At 42.4% G+C, this 16,599-nt stretch overlaps 1 protein-coding gene across 1 annotated transcript in view; it reads left to right on the top strand.

The window, feature by feature from the left end:
- The first annotated feature begins 8,560 nt into the window (after positions 1-8,560).
- Positions 8,561-16,599, top strand: part of LOC135572704 (uncharacterized) — a 221,963-nt gene continuing 213,924 nt past the window's right edge. Inside the window, exons 1-2 of the mRNA XM_065021135.1 lie at positions 8,561-8,567; positions 8,791-9,111. Coding sequence (XP_064877207.1) covers positions 8,561-8,567; positions 8,791-9,111 — 328 coding nt within the window. The remainder of the gene's footprint in view (positions 8,568-8,790; positions 9,112-16,599) is intronic.

Here is a 16,599-nt window from a genome sequence, read left to right as displayed (position 1 = left end):
TGCAATCTGGGAGGACTTCGCATTATAATAAAAGTGACAGCCATTGAAAATAGTGGTAGGCTGAATCTTTTTTTTTTTGTTGATGGTTTGTCCACGGGGTTTCGCCTGCCATATCAGTTCTGTTATACTCACAGACATTATTTTAACAGTTTTAGAAACTTTACAGTGTTTTCTATCCAAATCTACCAGTTATATGCATATCCTAGATTCTGGCCTGAGTAACAGTCAGTTTACTTTGGGCACGCTTTCATCCGGACTTGAAAATAATGCCCCCTACTCAAGAGAGGTTAAGACATGAAGGTCAGTCAATCCGGAAAATTTCAAGAACTTTAAAAGTTTCTTTAAGTGCAGTCGCAAAAGCCAACAAGCGCTATGATGAAACTGCTTCTTGTGAGGACCACCACAGGAAAGGAAGACCCAGAGTTACCTCTGCGGCAAATAAATGCTTCACAGAGTTCAAGTAACAAACACATCTCAACATCAACTGTTCAGAAGAATCAGAGTGAATCAGGCCTTTATGTTCGAATTGCTGCAAAGAAACCTCCACTAAAGAACACCGATACGAAGAAGAGACTTGCTTGGGCCAAGAAACACGAGCAATGTACATTAGACCAGTGGAAATCTGTCCTTTAGTCCGATGAGTCCAAACTTCAGATTTTTGGTCCAACAGTCGTGTCTTTTATGAGACACAGAGTAGGTGAATGGATGATCTCCGCATATGTGGTCCCCACCGTGAAGCATGGAGGAGGAGGTGTGATGGTGTGGGGTTGATTTGCTGGTGACGCTGTCAGTGATTTATTTAGATTTCAAGGCACACTTGACCAGCACGGCTACCACAGCATTCTGCAGCAATACGCCATCCCATCTGGTTTGTTCTTAGTGGGACAATAACCCAAATCACACGTCCAGGCTGTGTAAGGGCTATTTGACCAAGAAGGATAGTGATGGAGTGCTGCTTCAGATGTACTTGCCTCCACAATCATCCGACCTCAACCCAGTTGAGATGGTTTTGATGAGTTGAACCGCAGAGTGAAGGAAAAGCTGCCGACAAGTGCTCAGCATGTGTTGGAACTCCTTCCTGACTGTTGGAAAAGCATTCCTCATTAAGCTTGTTGAGAGAATGCCAAGAGTGTGCAAAGCTGTCATCAAGGCAAAGAGTGGCTACTTTGAAGCATCTAAAATATAAAATATATTTTGATTTATTTAACACTTTTTTGGTTACTACATGATTCCATATGTGTTTTTTCATAGTACAGATGTCTTCACTATTATACTATGTAGAAAATAGTTTTAAAAAACAAACAAAAAACTGGAATGAGTAGATGTGTCCAAACGTTTGACTGGTACTGTATATGGGTTGTCTGTGGTATTTTCTATACTGTATTAATTCTCATATGTCAAAGAGAAAGTGATGAATCCCCACATCATTGTATTTCTTTAAAATTTAATTTAATTCAAGGACATATTCATTTTATGGTCTGTATTGCTGAGTTGAAACAATGCTTTTACATCTTGAACATTCCTAAACACTTCTTATTGTGTAAAGCAACACTTTCTAACAACATCTCTATGCACCATAGTGCTCGCAGTCTTCTGTAAACCACATTCTAAGTTGACTTATACTTATATGAACCCATAGAGATGTGGTCCATGTCTGTACTAATATGCTAACATTGAGAGAGGAAGGAATAAGAGGGCAGATCCAGTAGACTGAGGGTTTAAGTTGTTGCTATGTGACCTATTGACCCCTCCCAGTTGCGGGGAGTGATGAGCTCTCCAGCAGAGTCTCACAACTCAATCACTGGTTGAAAACCAAAAGGCCTTTACTTACGAGCCCCTAACCGACAGTGGTTGGCCCAGAGTGGGAGTAAGAGGATACGTGATTACCTGCTACTTGAATCAATAAATCACTATCAGGAAATGTTTTGTGTAGTAATTTTTAAAATATATTTACTATTTTATTAACACGTTTTCAAGTCCCGGGGATAAATCATACATCCCGATTCTTGCATAGATTGTAATGGGAGCATATTGTTACTTTTTTGAAAGTTGTGTTGATCATGATGAGCTAAGCTAATTCCAGCTATATGTGGAGTCGTGTCTGTTGACACACAATGCATTCTGGGTTTTATGTAATCGTCTGTCGGACCAAAGATGCAGACCCAGTAGACTGAGGTGTTATGTTGTTGCTATGTGACCAGTGACCATATTAGTTTCTATATTGTGATCCACAAGAATGTGGAGTAGATACAGTCCTGAAGCGAGTGATAAGAAACCCCTGATGTTTTCCTTAGTAAACACAACAATAGTTATGTTTTTAACTGATTTCCCCTGTAACCTGTCTCTCCCCATGTTGGTTTCTTCACACATGTTGTACATGTGTCTCACACTCTACAATCTAGAACAAACCACTTAGTTATTTTTAGAGGTAAATAGTTGATAAAAATGGATTCATGATTTCAACATGTGTTTGTGTATGAAGACTAATTACCTAATTTAATAAGCCTTTAAGAGAAAAACGAATAAGACATTAATGGAAATGAAGTCAGTTTCATGCTTTAGCTTTGTTTTTGGTGTTTTTGGTGTGCCCTTATTGAGAAAACAGTGCAAAAGCTTAGTAAATGGCACTCAAAGGAAATTGCAGCAAATGTGGTGGAAATATGAAGTAAGAATGTGACCACCCTACATTGATGTTGCATCTCTGTGAAAACCTGAGCTTGTATAGTCGATGCCATGCAGACCTGGTTAGTGTGGTGTGCATTTAAAACCAGGTCATCACTCAGGAACTAAAGATTGAGGCTAACTCAGTGGTTGGATGACTCCACCCACCCTAGTCATAGACTGTTCTCTCTGCTACCACATGGCAAGCGGTACCGGAGCGACAAGTCTAGGTCCAAGAGGATTCTAAAGCATCTACCCCCAAGCCATAAGACTCCTGAACATCTAGACAAATGGCTACCCAGACTACTCGCACCCCCCCCCCCCCTCTCCACACCACTGTCACTCTCTGTTGTCATCTATGCATAGTCACTTTAATAACTCTACCTACATGTACTCTACCTACCTCAACCGACCGGTGCCCCCGCACATTGACTCTGCACCGGCATCCCCCTCTATATATTGTTATTTTTTACTGCTGCTCTTTAATTTAATTACTTGTTACTTTTATCTCTTATTCTTATCCATGTTTTTTGAAACTGCACTGTCGGTTAGTGGCTAGTAAGTAAGCATGTCACTGTAAGGTCTACACCAATTGTATTTGGCGCATGTGACTAATAACAACAGTAACATGAATATGGCATGTTGTTATTTATTTCAAGTTTATATTGGTGCAATGTGACTTTCTGTGTTGTAGTGCTGAGTACACACATCTACTCTGGACACTCTGAAGACGATGGTGATAGATATTTGTACACTTGATCAAGCCTTGATCTCATAATGCTTCATCAAATGTTGTATTTGTCATTTTTAAAGCTGCTTTTGGATAGACATGTTTTGTGTTTTGAGTGACTCAAAAGGATCCGCCCCTTTTTTTCTTAAGGATCTGCCCCTTTCCCCCCAATTTTCACCTAAAATGACATACCCAAATCTAACTGCCTGTAACTCAGGCCCTGAAGCATGGATATGCATATCCTTGGTACCATTTGAAAGGAAACAATTTGAAGTTTGTGGTAATGTGAAAGGAATGTAGAAGAATATAACACAATAGATCTGGTAAAAGATCATACAAAGAAAAATACAACTGTTACTTTGTATTTTTTTGTATTATCATCATTGAAACACAAGAGAAAGGCCATCATGTATTATTATAGCTCAGGTGCAATTTAGATTGTGACCACTAGATGTCAGCAGTGTATGTGCAAAGTTTTAGACTGATCCAATTAACCATTGCATTTCTGTTCAAAATGTTGTATCAAGTCAACCCAAATGTGCCTAATGTGTTTATTAATAACTTTTCATGTTCAAAAATGTGCACTCTACTCAAGAAATAGCATGGAATTCTCATGATCATTGATGCCCCACGAGGTGAGATCTTACATGGAGCCCCAGACCAAGGGTGATTGACCATCATCTTGAACTTCTTCCATTTTCTAATAATTGCACCAACAGTTGTTGCCTTCTCACCAAGCTGCTTTCCTATTGTCCTGTAGCCCATCCCAGCCTTGTGCAGGTCTACAATTTTATCCCTGATGTCCTTACACAGCTCTCTGGCCTTGGCCATTGTGGAGAGGTTGGAGTATGTTTGATTGAGTGTGTGGACAGGTGTCTTTTATACAGGTAACGAGTTCAAAAAGGTGCAGTTAATACAGGTAATGAGTGGAGAAGAGGAGGGCTTCTTAAAGAAAAACTAACAGGTCTGTGAGAGACGCAATTCTTACTGGTTGGTAGGTGATCAAATACTTATGTCATGCAATAAAATGCAAATTAATGACTTAAAAATCATACAATGTGATTTTCTGGATTTTGTTTTAGATTCCGTCTCTCACAGTTGAAGTGTACCTATGAAAATAATTACAGACCTCTACATGCTTTGTAAGTAGGAAAACCTGCAAAATCGGCAGTGTATAAAATATTTGTTCTCCCCACTGTATGTCTATGTCCTGGGAAATATTCTTGTTACTTACATCCTCATGCTAATTGCATTAGCCTACATTAGCTCAACCGTCCCGTGGAAGGACCACCGATCCCGAATTAAGCAATTGCTAGTTTTATTTTGTGCAGGACAGGCAATGGGTGTTCTGACCATACAACCCAAATCCTCCCAGATATTCAGTGAAGAATCTGTCACTCTCAGATGTAACATACAGAGGGGAGAAGTCACTGACTGGAAATACACATGGAGCAAGGATGATGTAGACTTCCTCAGTAGGGAGTATGAATATGAAATCAGTGAGATAAAGATTTCAGACAATGGTGACTACAGTTGTCTGGGTACACATATTGATCAGAAGAAGCATTCTAGTGGAGTGATGCAGTCAGACTGACGGTGACAGGTATATCATCTTATCTCTCACTCACATCAATGCATCCATGCCCATAATAACTTGACATTGGGCCCCATTTTAAGAAGGCTATTTCAAGGTCTGCCTACCATTGCTGTTCAGATTCCTCCATTAATTAAATCTCATTTCATGTAATAATTGAAGAAATATGGTGCATGGTACTAAGATCATACTTTTAACTGATTGGTGCACTAACTGCATTTGTCTTCATTGAACTGTTTCCACAGCTCTGCCTACAGCCTCTGTGAAGATAGTCACTACTCAGGAGACACTGTACTTGGGAGACACAGTCAAGCTGCAGTGTGAACTATCAAACTACACAGACTGGACATACCACTGGTTAATAAATAAAGAATGGCTTTCCAGGCAGACCAGTAAAACCACCACCATCTCTCTCTCTCTGATCATGCTGGTCAGTACCAGTGTCAGTTGACAAGACGGACCCCAAATTAATTTCTCAGCTTTGGCACAGGGGGAACATTGGGTTAATTGCCTTGCTCAGAATGACATATTTGTAATTTTTCAGCTCAGGGATTCGATCCAGCAACCTCCCGGTTTCTGGCCCAACACTCTGACCACTAGGTTACCTAATGTGATAAAATGTGTTTGTGCAGAGAGACCTGTAGCTGTTCTGACCCTTCTGACCTGTCACGCCTTGGTCTTAGTATTTTGTGTTTTCTTTAATTATTTGTTCAGGCCAGGGTGTGACATGGGTTTATTGTATTGTCGTATTGGGGTATTTGTATTGTCGTATTGGGATTGTGGTTGATTAGGGGTGTGTCTAGTATAGGCTTGGCTGCCTGAGGCGGTTCTCAATCAGAGTCAGGTGATTCTTGTTTTCTCTGATGGGGAACCGTATTTAGGTAGCCTGGGTTTCACTGTGTATTTCGTGGGTGATTGTTCCTGTCTCTGTGTAGTGTTCACCAGATAGGCTGTAATTAGGTTTCACGTTCCGTTTGTTGTTTTGTATTTATTAAGTTATTTCATGTATCGCTATATATTTCATTAAAGAACATGAGTAACCATCACGCTGCATTTCGGTCCGACTCTCTTTCGACAAACGAAGAACGCCGTTACAGAATCACCCACCACACACGGACCGAGTGGCGTGGTAACAGGCAGCAGGAGCAGCGAAGGGAGGACGTTATGGACAGCAGAGGTATGGAGTATACTACGTGGGAAGAAATAGACAGGTGGGCGGTCGACCCAGAGAGAGTACCGGAGCCCGCCTGGGATTCGCTGGAGCAGTGCGAAGAGGGCTATAGGAGAATGGAGTTGGAGAGACAATCACGACGGCGCAGAGGGAGAGTGGCTGAGTCAGGAGATAGACCTGAGCCAACTCTCCTTGTTAATCGTGAGGAGCCAAGGAGGAGACCAGAACCAGAGCCGGTGTTAGAGGTGAGCAAAGCAGAGACTGTGAAGGAGTTAATGGGGAAAGTGGAGTGGAGAGTAATGAGGGAGTTGCTAGCTTGGTGCTATAGGTACAAAATTCGTCCGACGGAGCGAGTCGGGGATTTGATGGCATCTGGGTTAGCGCTCCATACTCGTCCTGAGGTGCGTGTTAGTCGGCTGGTGAAGTTGGTGCCAGCCTCACGCACCAGGCCTCCTGTGCACATCCCTAGCCTTGCACGTCCTGTGCCAACACTGCTCTCAAGATCTCCAGTACGCCTTCACGGTCTAGCCCATCCTGTGCCACCTCCACACTCCAGTCCTCCGGTAGCAGCTCCCCGCACCAGGCTTCCTGTGCGTGTCCTCGATCCAGTGCCACCAGTGCCAGCACCACGCATCAGGCCTACAGTGCGCATCGCCTCTCCTGCGCTGTCGGAGTCTCCCGCCTCTCCAGCACTGTCGGAGCCTTTCTCCTCTCCTGCGCTGCCGGAGTCTCCCGCCTGTTCGGCGCTATCAGAGCCTTCCTCCTCTACAGCGCTGCCGGAGCCTCCTGCCTGTTCGGAGCAGCCTGAGCTGTCAGTCTGCATGAAGCAGCCAGAGTTGCCAGTCTGCAAGGAGCTGCTAGTCTGCAAGGAGCTGCCAGTCTGCAAGGTGCTGCCAGCCTGCATGGAGCAGTCAGAGCTGTCAGCCTGCATGGAGCAGTCAGAGGTGTCAGTCTGTATGAAGCAGCCAGAGCTGTCAGTCGGCATGAAGCAGCCAGAGCTGTCAGTCTGCATGAAGCAGCCAGAGCTGTCAGTCTGCATGAAGCAGCCAGAGATGTCAGTCGGCATGAAGCAGCCAGAGCTGTCAGTCTGCAAGGAGCTGCCAGTCTGCAAAGAGCTGCCAGTCTGCAAGGAGCTGCCAGTCTGCAAGGAGCTGCCAATCTGCAAGGAGCAGCTAGAGCTGTCAGTCAACATGGATCAGCCAGAGCAGCTAGATCCGCCAGTCAGCCATGATCGTCTAGATCTGCCAGTCAACCAGATTCTTCCAGATCTGCCAGTCAACCAGTCTCTTCCAGATCTGCCAGTCAACCAGAATCTTTCAGATCTGCTAGTCAACCAGAATCTTCCAGATCCGCCAGCCAGCCAGGATCTACCGGAGCCTACTACCTGCCTGAGCTTCATCTCAGTACTGGGCTTCCTCTCAGTACTGGGCTTCCTCTCAGTACTGGGCTTTCTCTCAGTACTGGGCGTCCCCTCAGTCCCGGGCTGCACCTCAGTTCCGGGCTGCCCCTCAGTCCCGAGCTGCCCCTCAGTCCCGAGCTTCCCCTCAGTCCCGAGCTTCCCCTCAGTCCCGAGCTGCCTCAGTCCCGAGCTGCCCCTCAGTTCAGTGGGGTTCTGGCTGAGGACTATTAGGCCATGGTCGGCGGCGAGGGTGGATTATCCCAGGACGCGAAGGGGAGGAACTATGACATTTATGGAGTGGGGTCCACGTCCCGAGCCGGAACCGCCACCATGGACAGACGCCCACCCGGACCCTCCCTATGGTTTTGAGGTGCGTCAGGGAGTCCGCACCTTAGGGGGGGGGGGGGGGTTCTGTCACGCCTTGGTCTTAGTATTTTGTGTTTTCTTTAATTATTTGTTCAGGCCAGGGTGTGACATGGGTTTATTGTATTGTCGTATTGGGGTTTTTGTAGGCATTGGGATTGTGGTTGATTAGGGGTGTGTCTAGTATAGGCTTGGCTGCCTGAGGCGGTTCTCAATCAGAGTCAGGTGATTCTTGTTTTCTCTGATGGGGAACCGTATTTAGGTAGCCTGGGTTTCACTGTGTATTTTGTGGGTGATTGTTCCTGTCTCTGTGTAGTGTTCACCAGATAGGCTGTAATTAGGTTTCACGTTCCGTTTGTTGTTTTGTATTTATTAAGTTATTTCATATATCGCTATATCTTTCATTAAAGAACATGAGTAACCACCACGCTGCATTTCGGTCCGACTCTCTTTCGACAAACGAAGAACGCCGTTACATGACCCTTGAGTATTATTTTTTATAACAGTGGGAAGTCAGTCTACTCCAAAACAGAGCCTGAGTACAGAATCAGTCCTGCAATGAATGGTCTATATACTTGTGAAGGTCTTCAGAAAATAAATGGCTCAAAACCCTCCCAGACAAGTAATGCTCTACAATTAACCATGTTAGGTAAGTCTGTTTTTATGGGATTGCAATAGAAAGAGACAAAATTGTGAGAAAAATACAAAAGGGTTGAGGTCATAGCAGACAGTGAGAACAATGATGGAACAAAACTATAGCTTGATTTTGGGGTAAGTTACAATACCATTATAACAAAATAGGTACAAATGTTAAACTAAAATGATTTAATTAAAGACTGAACATGTTAATAGAGTCATCTCCTTCATAACAGATCATCCCCAAACTGTCCTGAGTGTCTCTCCTCAGTGGCTGAACCCTGGAGACTCAGTTACTCTGACCTGTAGGGTTAAAGAGTCATCTACAGGCTGGAGGTTCTTCTGGTACCGAACTGTTCCCTACACAGCTGGGTTACCCTCCCTGTCAGATAGGTCCTACTCTGTAGAGCCTCTATCTGGCAGTGGGACTAGTGAAGACTCCTACACTCTGATCCCTGCTGGTTCTAGTCACACAGGAGGATATGTGTGTAGAGCTGGAAGAGGAGACCCAGTCTATGACACACTCTACAGTGAACCTCAGTTTTTCTGGTCAAGAGGTAACTAACTGCATTGATACTGCATTTAATCATATTTACAGTTTTTCCCAATTGTTTACACACTAAAATTGGAATGCGATCACCAAAACCTGAAACTCATATACCAAATCCCTAAACCAAGTTTGCAAAATTGCAAGCACAATTCCTGCTTTATACACTCAGTTTTTGCAAAACACTACACACAGTTATCTACATTAGGCACAATATTCAAAATTAAAATCTCTTTAGACCCTTTGGAAAGCAACGCCAATCACAATGCCAAGCTCTATACACCAATTGACAACACCCACTCCTCACAGGTGTAAACACTGAATTGTTCACTTAGAAATCAGAGCTTTAGCACTATAAAAAGCCACAGATGAGCTCTCCTGTTTTGGAGGGAAATGGAAGTCAATGGTGAAGCGAGAGCTAGAGGTGAAGGAGTGAGAGTAAGAGAAGGAAGAGGAGGACAAGGACGAGGAAGGACAGTTGTCTCAGATGAGATCAGGGCCACATTGGTTGACCACGTGCTCTACCATGGATTGAGTATGAGGGAGGCCTGGTGGAGATTTCAGCTTAATCTGAGCTGCTACATAGTTGCATCTATCATCCGTACATTCAGCAAGTCACCTAACATCTACACTATGCTCTTTATGTATGTATACTGTAGTATACTGCAGTCTGACATATCAGTTAGCCTATGTTACTCAGTGATTGTTGGCCAATGTTACAGTAATGTCATTTCATATGGAAAGAAAATAGATTATTTTAGCTTACTGTAACCAATCATATCATATTTGTGGATGTTCTGCAGAACTGAGCGATGACCAGGCCATGGTGGAAGACACCGGCTGTTCACACCAGAACGTGCGCACGTGCCCCATCGTGCATACATTTATTTTGTCCCCCCACACCAAAGCAATTACATGAATTTTGGGACAGGTTGAAAAGCATTAAACATTTATGGCTATTTAGCTATATAGTTTGCACTTGCTAGCTAATTTGTCCTATTTAGCTAGCTTGCTGTTGCTAGATCATTTGTCCTGGGATATAAACATTGCGTTATTATTTGACCTGAAATGCACAAGGTGCTCTACTCCAATAATTCATCCACACATAAAATGGTCAACCGAATCATTTCGAGTCATCTCTCCTCCTTCCAGGCTTTTTCTTCTTTAAACTTATATGGTGATTGGCATCTACACTTTCATAGTATTACCACGACGACCGACAACACAGTTCATCTTTCAATCACACATGTGGGTATAACCAATGAGGAGATGGCATGTGGGTATCTGCTTCTCTAAACCAATGAGGAGATGGGAGAGGCAGGACTTGCAGCGTGATCTGCGTCACACATAAAACTGACTTCTATTTTAGCCCTTGGCAACGCAGATGCTAATTGACGCGCGCGAGCAGTGTGGGTGCAATTAATTGAATAATATAGATTTCTACATTTCTTTTGCAACGCTCGCGCACACGAGTGGTGTAGTCAGGGTATAAGTCTATTTTAGAACACTCACTAACATTTTTATATTTCAATGTATGACAATGATGTTTAATTATGTAACTGAATGTTTGCATCTCAGAAAATACAAGCTAATAAAATGTTCATATATTGTGAAGGATTACTTCAGATTTACAGAATGATGTATTATGTTACACAGCTGGTGTTGTGATCCTGGAGAGCCCTGCCTATCCCATGACTAAGGGAGACTCTGTGACTCTGCGCTGTACAAATAGATATCAGGAAACAAACCCGAACCGCACGGCTGATTTCTACAAAGATGCGAGTACTCATCGGGAATGAGACCAATGGAGAGATGACCATCCCTGTAGTATCCAAGTCAGATGAAGGCTCCTACAAGTGTAAATATAGTGAAGGAGAATCACCAGAGAGCTGGGTGACAGTGAGAGGTGAGAAGAGCTGTGTGTGTGTGTGTGTGTGTGTGTGTCTTGATGGTAAAACATTTGTTACAATAGTCCCTCCAGGTTCCATTGTCTCCATCTCTGTGCTGCCCAGGCTGCTGTGTGGTTTACTGGGTTTATACTTGGTTGGCCGACCTGCTAATACCACTTTAACAGCTAAATTGGCACATTTATTGTTTGTTTTTAATTAAATTAAGGCTTATTTTTATATAAATTTTCCATAATTTTCACTTCTATGTCTCTATGTTTTTTGTAAAATTGTATTTTTACAGTAGTTATAGGAGCCAGATTAGTATTCCACTATGGAACTTGAACGAAGAGGGTGTTTATTGTCTTACGTCAGACAGCGCAATGATTTCGCACGATGGTGATCGCAAAGCGAGGTGGCCATCTCTGTCGGCGCCGGAAGTGGGTCATGCTAAGGCAGAGATTATCGAGAGTAGGTCTTTCACCTCATATAAACATCTTGGAATTTTAATTAATGACGCCCTCTCTTTTAAATTGCATAAGAAAACAATTTACACATTGAAATTGGGATTTCATTTTAGGAATAAGGTCTGTTTTTCTTTTGAAGTCAGAAGGAGGCTAGTATCAGCTACATTTATGCCTTTACTAGACTATGGGGATATTACTTGTAGTTTTACATGTTGTTTGTCTGGAATTTTTGTAATGACTTGGTGGTGCCTATCTTGGCCAGGACGCTCTTGAAAAAGAGATTTTCAATCTCAATGAGCCCTTCCTGGTTAAATAAAGGTTAAATAAAATAAAGATATTCCTGCAGAAGTGTTTGCATGACTTCTTCTGCATGCTCATAGGTCAGTGAGGAACATGAAACACCTGCCAACTTTTTCGGAAAGTAGTGGGTCCCAGGTTACTGATAGAAGGCTCCGTTCTACGTTTCAGGTAACATCTTGCGGTGATGCCACTTTCTGTGACTGTTTCTGAAGAACAGTGACAATGACCTGGCTGCCGGCTGTCTGTCTCAACACATAGACATAAACACATAGACACAGAAACCCTCTAACTGGAACAGTGACCTTCCAGACCATGCAGGGACACTGGAAATAGCAGTAAGAGTCACACACCACTAATGTCATTAATCGTCATGACCAGTCTGTAGGATGAAGAGGCAATATGGGAGAACAGGTAGTCATTTATACGTAGGTTACTAGATTCTCAGAACTCCTGCAGAGTATATGACATAATAAAACCGAGAAGAACTGTTATTTTCAGGCACACTCTTCCCCAAAAAGTCATTCTGAAAAATCTCAATGTGTCAGCTGATGGGGTGCAGCTTTTGAACTTTGCTCTTGGGGCATTTATGTTATATTCTTCAAGATTCAATGGGTAGATATAATTAAGTCCAAAAATTGATGCAGAAATAGCAGATTGCCCTTTAACTCACACATTGTGGAGCCTGAGATCTATACTAGGCTGAAAGGAGGTTTGACCAAATTATGTTTTATGAAAAAGTTGAAGATGACAATATCCATTTACTGTAACAAAGCACTCATATCATCTGATGGATAAAATATAGTTTATTAAAAAAGCACAATGCAAAGATATTGTAAAAGTACAGGTGTCACGACTTCTTCCGAAGTCGGCTCCTCTCCTTGTTCGGGCGACATTTGGCGGTCGACGTCACCGGCCTTCTAGCCATCGCCGCTCCACTTGTCATTCTTACATTTGTTTTGTCTTGTTTCCCCGCACACCTGGTTTACATTCCCTAATCACACTACATATATATTCCCTCTGTTTCCCCGATGTCTTTGTGTGGAATTGTTTTGTTACATGTTTCATGTTAAGCGCCAGGCTGGTTTTTCCCCGACTTCCATGTTGATTGTTTTAACTATTGCATTATTGTGACTGTCGCGCTTTGCACTATTTGCCATTTGGCTGGAGGTTGTTTGCTGCAGTTGCGTCCGTCTGTTGTTACTTCTGCCTATTCAAATGTACGCCTGTGTCACGTTCTGACTTTTATTCCTTTGTTTTGTCTTGTTGGGGTGGGCAGTCTGTTAGTTTTTCTATATTTTCTATTCCTGTGTTTGGCCTGATATGGTTCTCAATCAGAGGCAGCTGTCTATCGTTGTCCCTGATTGAGAACCATATTTAGGTAGCCTGTTTTCCTTTGTGTTTTGTGGGTGGTTATTTTCATTCTTTGTGTGTCTGCACCAGATAGAACTGTTTCGGTTGTCACTTTGTTGTTTTGTATTTTTGAAGTGTTCAGTTGTTTATTAAAAAGATGAACACTAACCACGCTGCGCTTTGGTCCTCTCCTTCTTCCACCCAAGACAGCCATTACAGCCTGATCACAACTCTCTGCTCTCCTGCACCTGACTTCTTACCAGTAGCGCAAAACCTGACAACAGGCAAATTGGAAGAAAACGTGAATAACACTTTTAGAAATTCATATACAAATATGTTATTCTATCATCTGAATGACAGACATAACAAATCCAAGATAATAAATTGTAATACATTTACAACAAAACAATACAATTCAATACACAATAAAAAGCAGATTCAATTGCTGTAGCTGCAGATAAGATCCATCATCATTACTCCATATATAAAAAGAAAAAAAAAGAAGCTGTTACAGTGAAACACAATTAAACCATGCTTAAACTTCTCTAGGATTTGGAATTTTGGATGAAAAGCATGCCCAATTTCAACTGCCTGTTACTCATCCCCAGAAGATAAGATATGCAAAGTATTAGTAGATTTCGATAGAAAACACTCTGACGTTTCTAAAACGGTTTGAATCATGTCTGTGAGTATAATAGAACTTATGTAGCAGGCGAAACCCCGAGGACAAACCAAATACGAATCATTTTTTGAGGTTTATGGGACATATTGGAGTGCCAACAGAAGAAGCTCGTCAAAGGTAAGGCATGATTTATATTTTTATTTCTGCGTTTTGTGTCGCGCCTGCAGGGTTGAAATGTTCTCTCTCTTTTGTTTACTATCAGTGCACAGATAATAGCATCGTTTGCTTTTGCTGAAAAGCCTTTTGAAATCTGACATGTTGGCTGGATTCACAACACGTGTAGCTTTAATTTGGTATCTTACAGGTGTGATGTCATGAAAGCTTGATTTTTATAGGAATTGATCTGAATTTGGTGCTCTGCATTTTCTCTGGCTTTTGGCCAAGTGGGACGCTACCGCCCCACATATCCCAAAGTTAAATAATATATCTGTTGGTAAATGAAATAAGTAAGAACTCCTTAATGTACAAGGTGTTATTGTGTTTGTGCATGTGTTTGTTTGATTGTGTGCATTGAGAGCACAAAATCCATGTTCCGGTTTCCTTCTGCTTCTGCTCCTCCTCTGATGGTGTGTCCTTCCATCCATCCATCCATCCCTCCAACCCGCCATCCTTTCATCTCTCCATCCCTCCATCCCTGACCCCCTCAAGTACCTGCAGCATATCACCGGACAAAGTTGTTTAGGACATGCAGTCACACAAAATCTTAAGAATCAAACAAAATACATACTTTAAATAGCTACATTATACTTTGATATCTGAGCATTAGTTCCATATTAGTATCATATAAAGTATCAATAGCTTATGGCTATTAGTCTTACCTGGGGCTGTACCTGGCTTCAATTGATAATAGACTGAATCTGTCTCAGGTGGGGTTGCTGTTTCTGTAAGGAGTGAGGATAAAACATCAGAATAACATAACAGTTATATACAGAATATTATGCAGCTAGTCAATATGGGGTCAGAGGTGTGAGGTTATAATAGAGGGAATATGGAAGGAGGGATGTCCAGTCTTACCTTTCTTCTTCTTGGCTTTGGCCTTCTGTTTAAGGTCAACCTCAGCATAGGTCACATCAACAGGTCCAGTTGCTGCTGAAAATGGACATTTCCAGTCAACAAATTAAGGAATTAACTTATTGAAAACTCTGCATCTTTTTCAAATCTCCAAAATCACACATTTAGATTTCACTGACTGCCAACCTATAGAATGGGTCTCACCTGTGGTCTTCCATGCCTTGATCTCAGAATAGACTGGATTTTCTTTTGGATCAGCTGGCATTTCTGAGGAGGAGAAGGAGGTGAGAATTTGTGTGTTTTTATCAAATTTGATGAGTAAAAAACACTGCTTCATTTTGTATGAATTTATGTGACAGTTAAGAATTACTTTTCTTTTTCTTGTCCAACTTTTTGAGTTGAATCTGGGCGTACATCACATCACTTGGTCCAGCAGTAGCAGCACCAGCATCTGAAATATACAGGTAATACACTAATATCTCTACTTACTGTTAGTATGCTAGAAATATTAAACGTATGAAGAACAGCAACAACAACTCTATACTGTATTCATGCTAAATTTAACATACAGGTAGCCTAGTGGTTAATAACCGAAAGGTTGCTGGATCGAATCCCTGAGTAGACAAGGTTCTGCCCCTGAACAACCCACTCTTAACCAGGCGCCGAAGACGTGGATGTCGATTAAGGCAGCCCCCTGCACCTCTCCCCTGCACCTCTCTGATTCAGAGTTAAATGCGGAAGACATATTTCATTTGAAGGCATTCAGTTATGTACAACTGACTAGGTATCCCCCTTTATCTTTCCCAGTACCATTGTCATTACTGTCTGAGGGTGTGATTGTATCATAGATGTTAGCGCCACCTGTTGGTCAAAGAATAGAGAGAGATTAATAGGTTGGTTTTCCATCAGCTTGCCTAGGGACATAGACTACGGTAACATGTATATAAAGTGAATGGTGTAAAGTCAGTATGTGAAGTAACAGAGAGGAGAGTGACAGTGGTCTGGGATGAGAGACTGACCATGCTGCAGATTATTATACCCAGCATCAGGAGCCTGGCCCTGGGTAGATCCTTGGTCCTGTTGGGGGTCCAGGTTGGTGCTCTGGGGCTGGGGGGCCTACAGGGAGAGAGATACTCATGAAACACACAGATTATATTTTACTGTATGAAAAGGAACGTAGTTGAAAGGTGTACTCACGAGAACATTATGTTGCAACAGGAATCTGTAATGAGAATAGCATACTATTATACTGTATCAAGTCATTACTGTTTTAAACTTTTGTAATTAGACATTTTTCTCCCAAACATGAACCAAAAAAGTGAAATGAGTATTTATAAAAGTCTCACCTTTGGCTTTTTTATATGGACACAGCAGTACCAGGAGAATGGCCAGTAGAACACCAGCAACAACCAGGCCCACAACCACTCCTACTAGGACTGATGTAGAGGGTCCAGGACTTACGCCTGGAGAGAGAACAACAAATCACCATCAGGTAGTTGAAAATATGGCTTAGTTTTAGCATAATTCACATTAGTTTGTTTCGGGCCGTTTGAAGTTTGTCCTTCAGATTTGTTGTTATGCCACTGAACCATGAGATACAAGCATAGTCATGGTGGACCTGTATCAGAGATGTTGCCTGGGTCCTCATAGTCTCTATCCAGGAACTTGGCTACCCTTGCCAGGATCTTTGTCCTGGAGTGAACATTCCCAATGGCCTTCAGAGCCTCAAGTTTGCATGTCATGTCTTGGTCCAGTTCACACCCCAATGTATGTAACAGAGCATTTTTAATTCACCACTACAC

Source organism: Oncorhynchus nerka, linkage group LG8 (genome assembly GCF_034236695.1).
Source record: "Oncorhynchus nerka isolate Pitt River linkage group LG8, Oner_Uvic_2.0, whole genome shotgun sequence".
In the NCBI taxonomy this organism is placed as follows: Eukaryota; Metazoa; Chordata; class Actinopteri; order Salmoniformes; family Salmonidae; genus Oncorhynchus; species Oncorhynchus nerka.
Note: the sequence above shows the minus strand (reverse complement) of the source record. Positions and strands in the feature narration are given on the sequence as shown.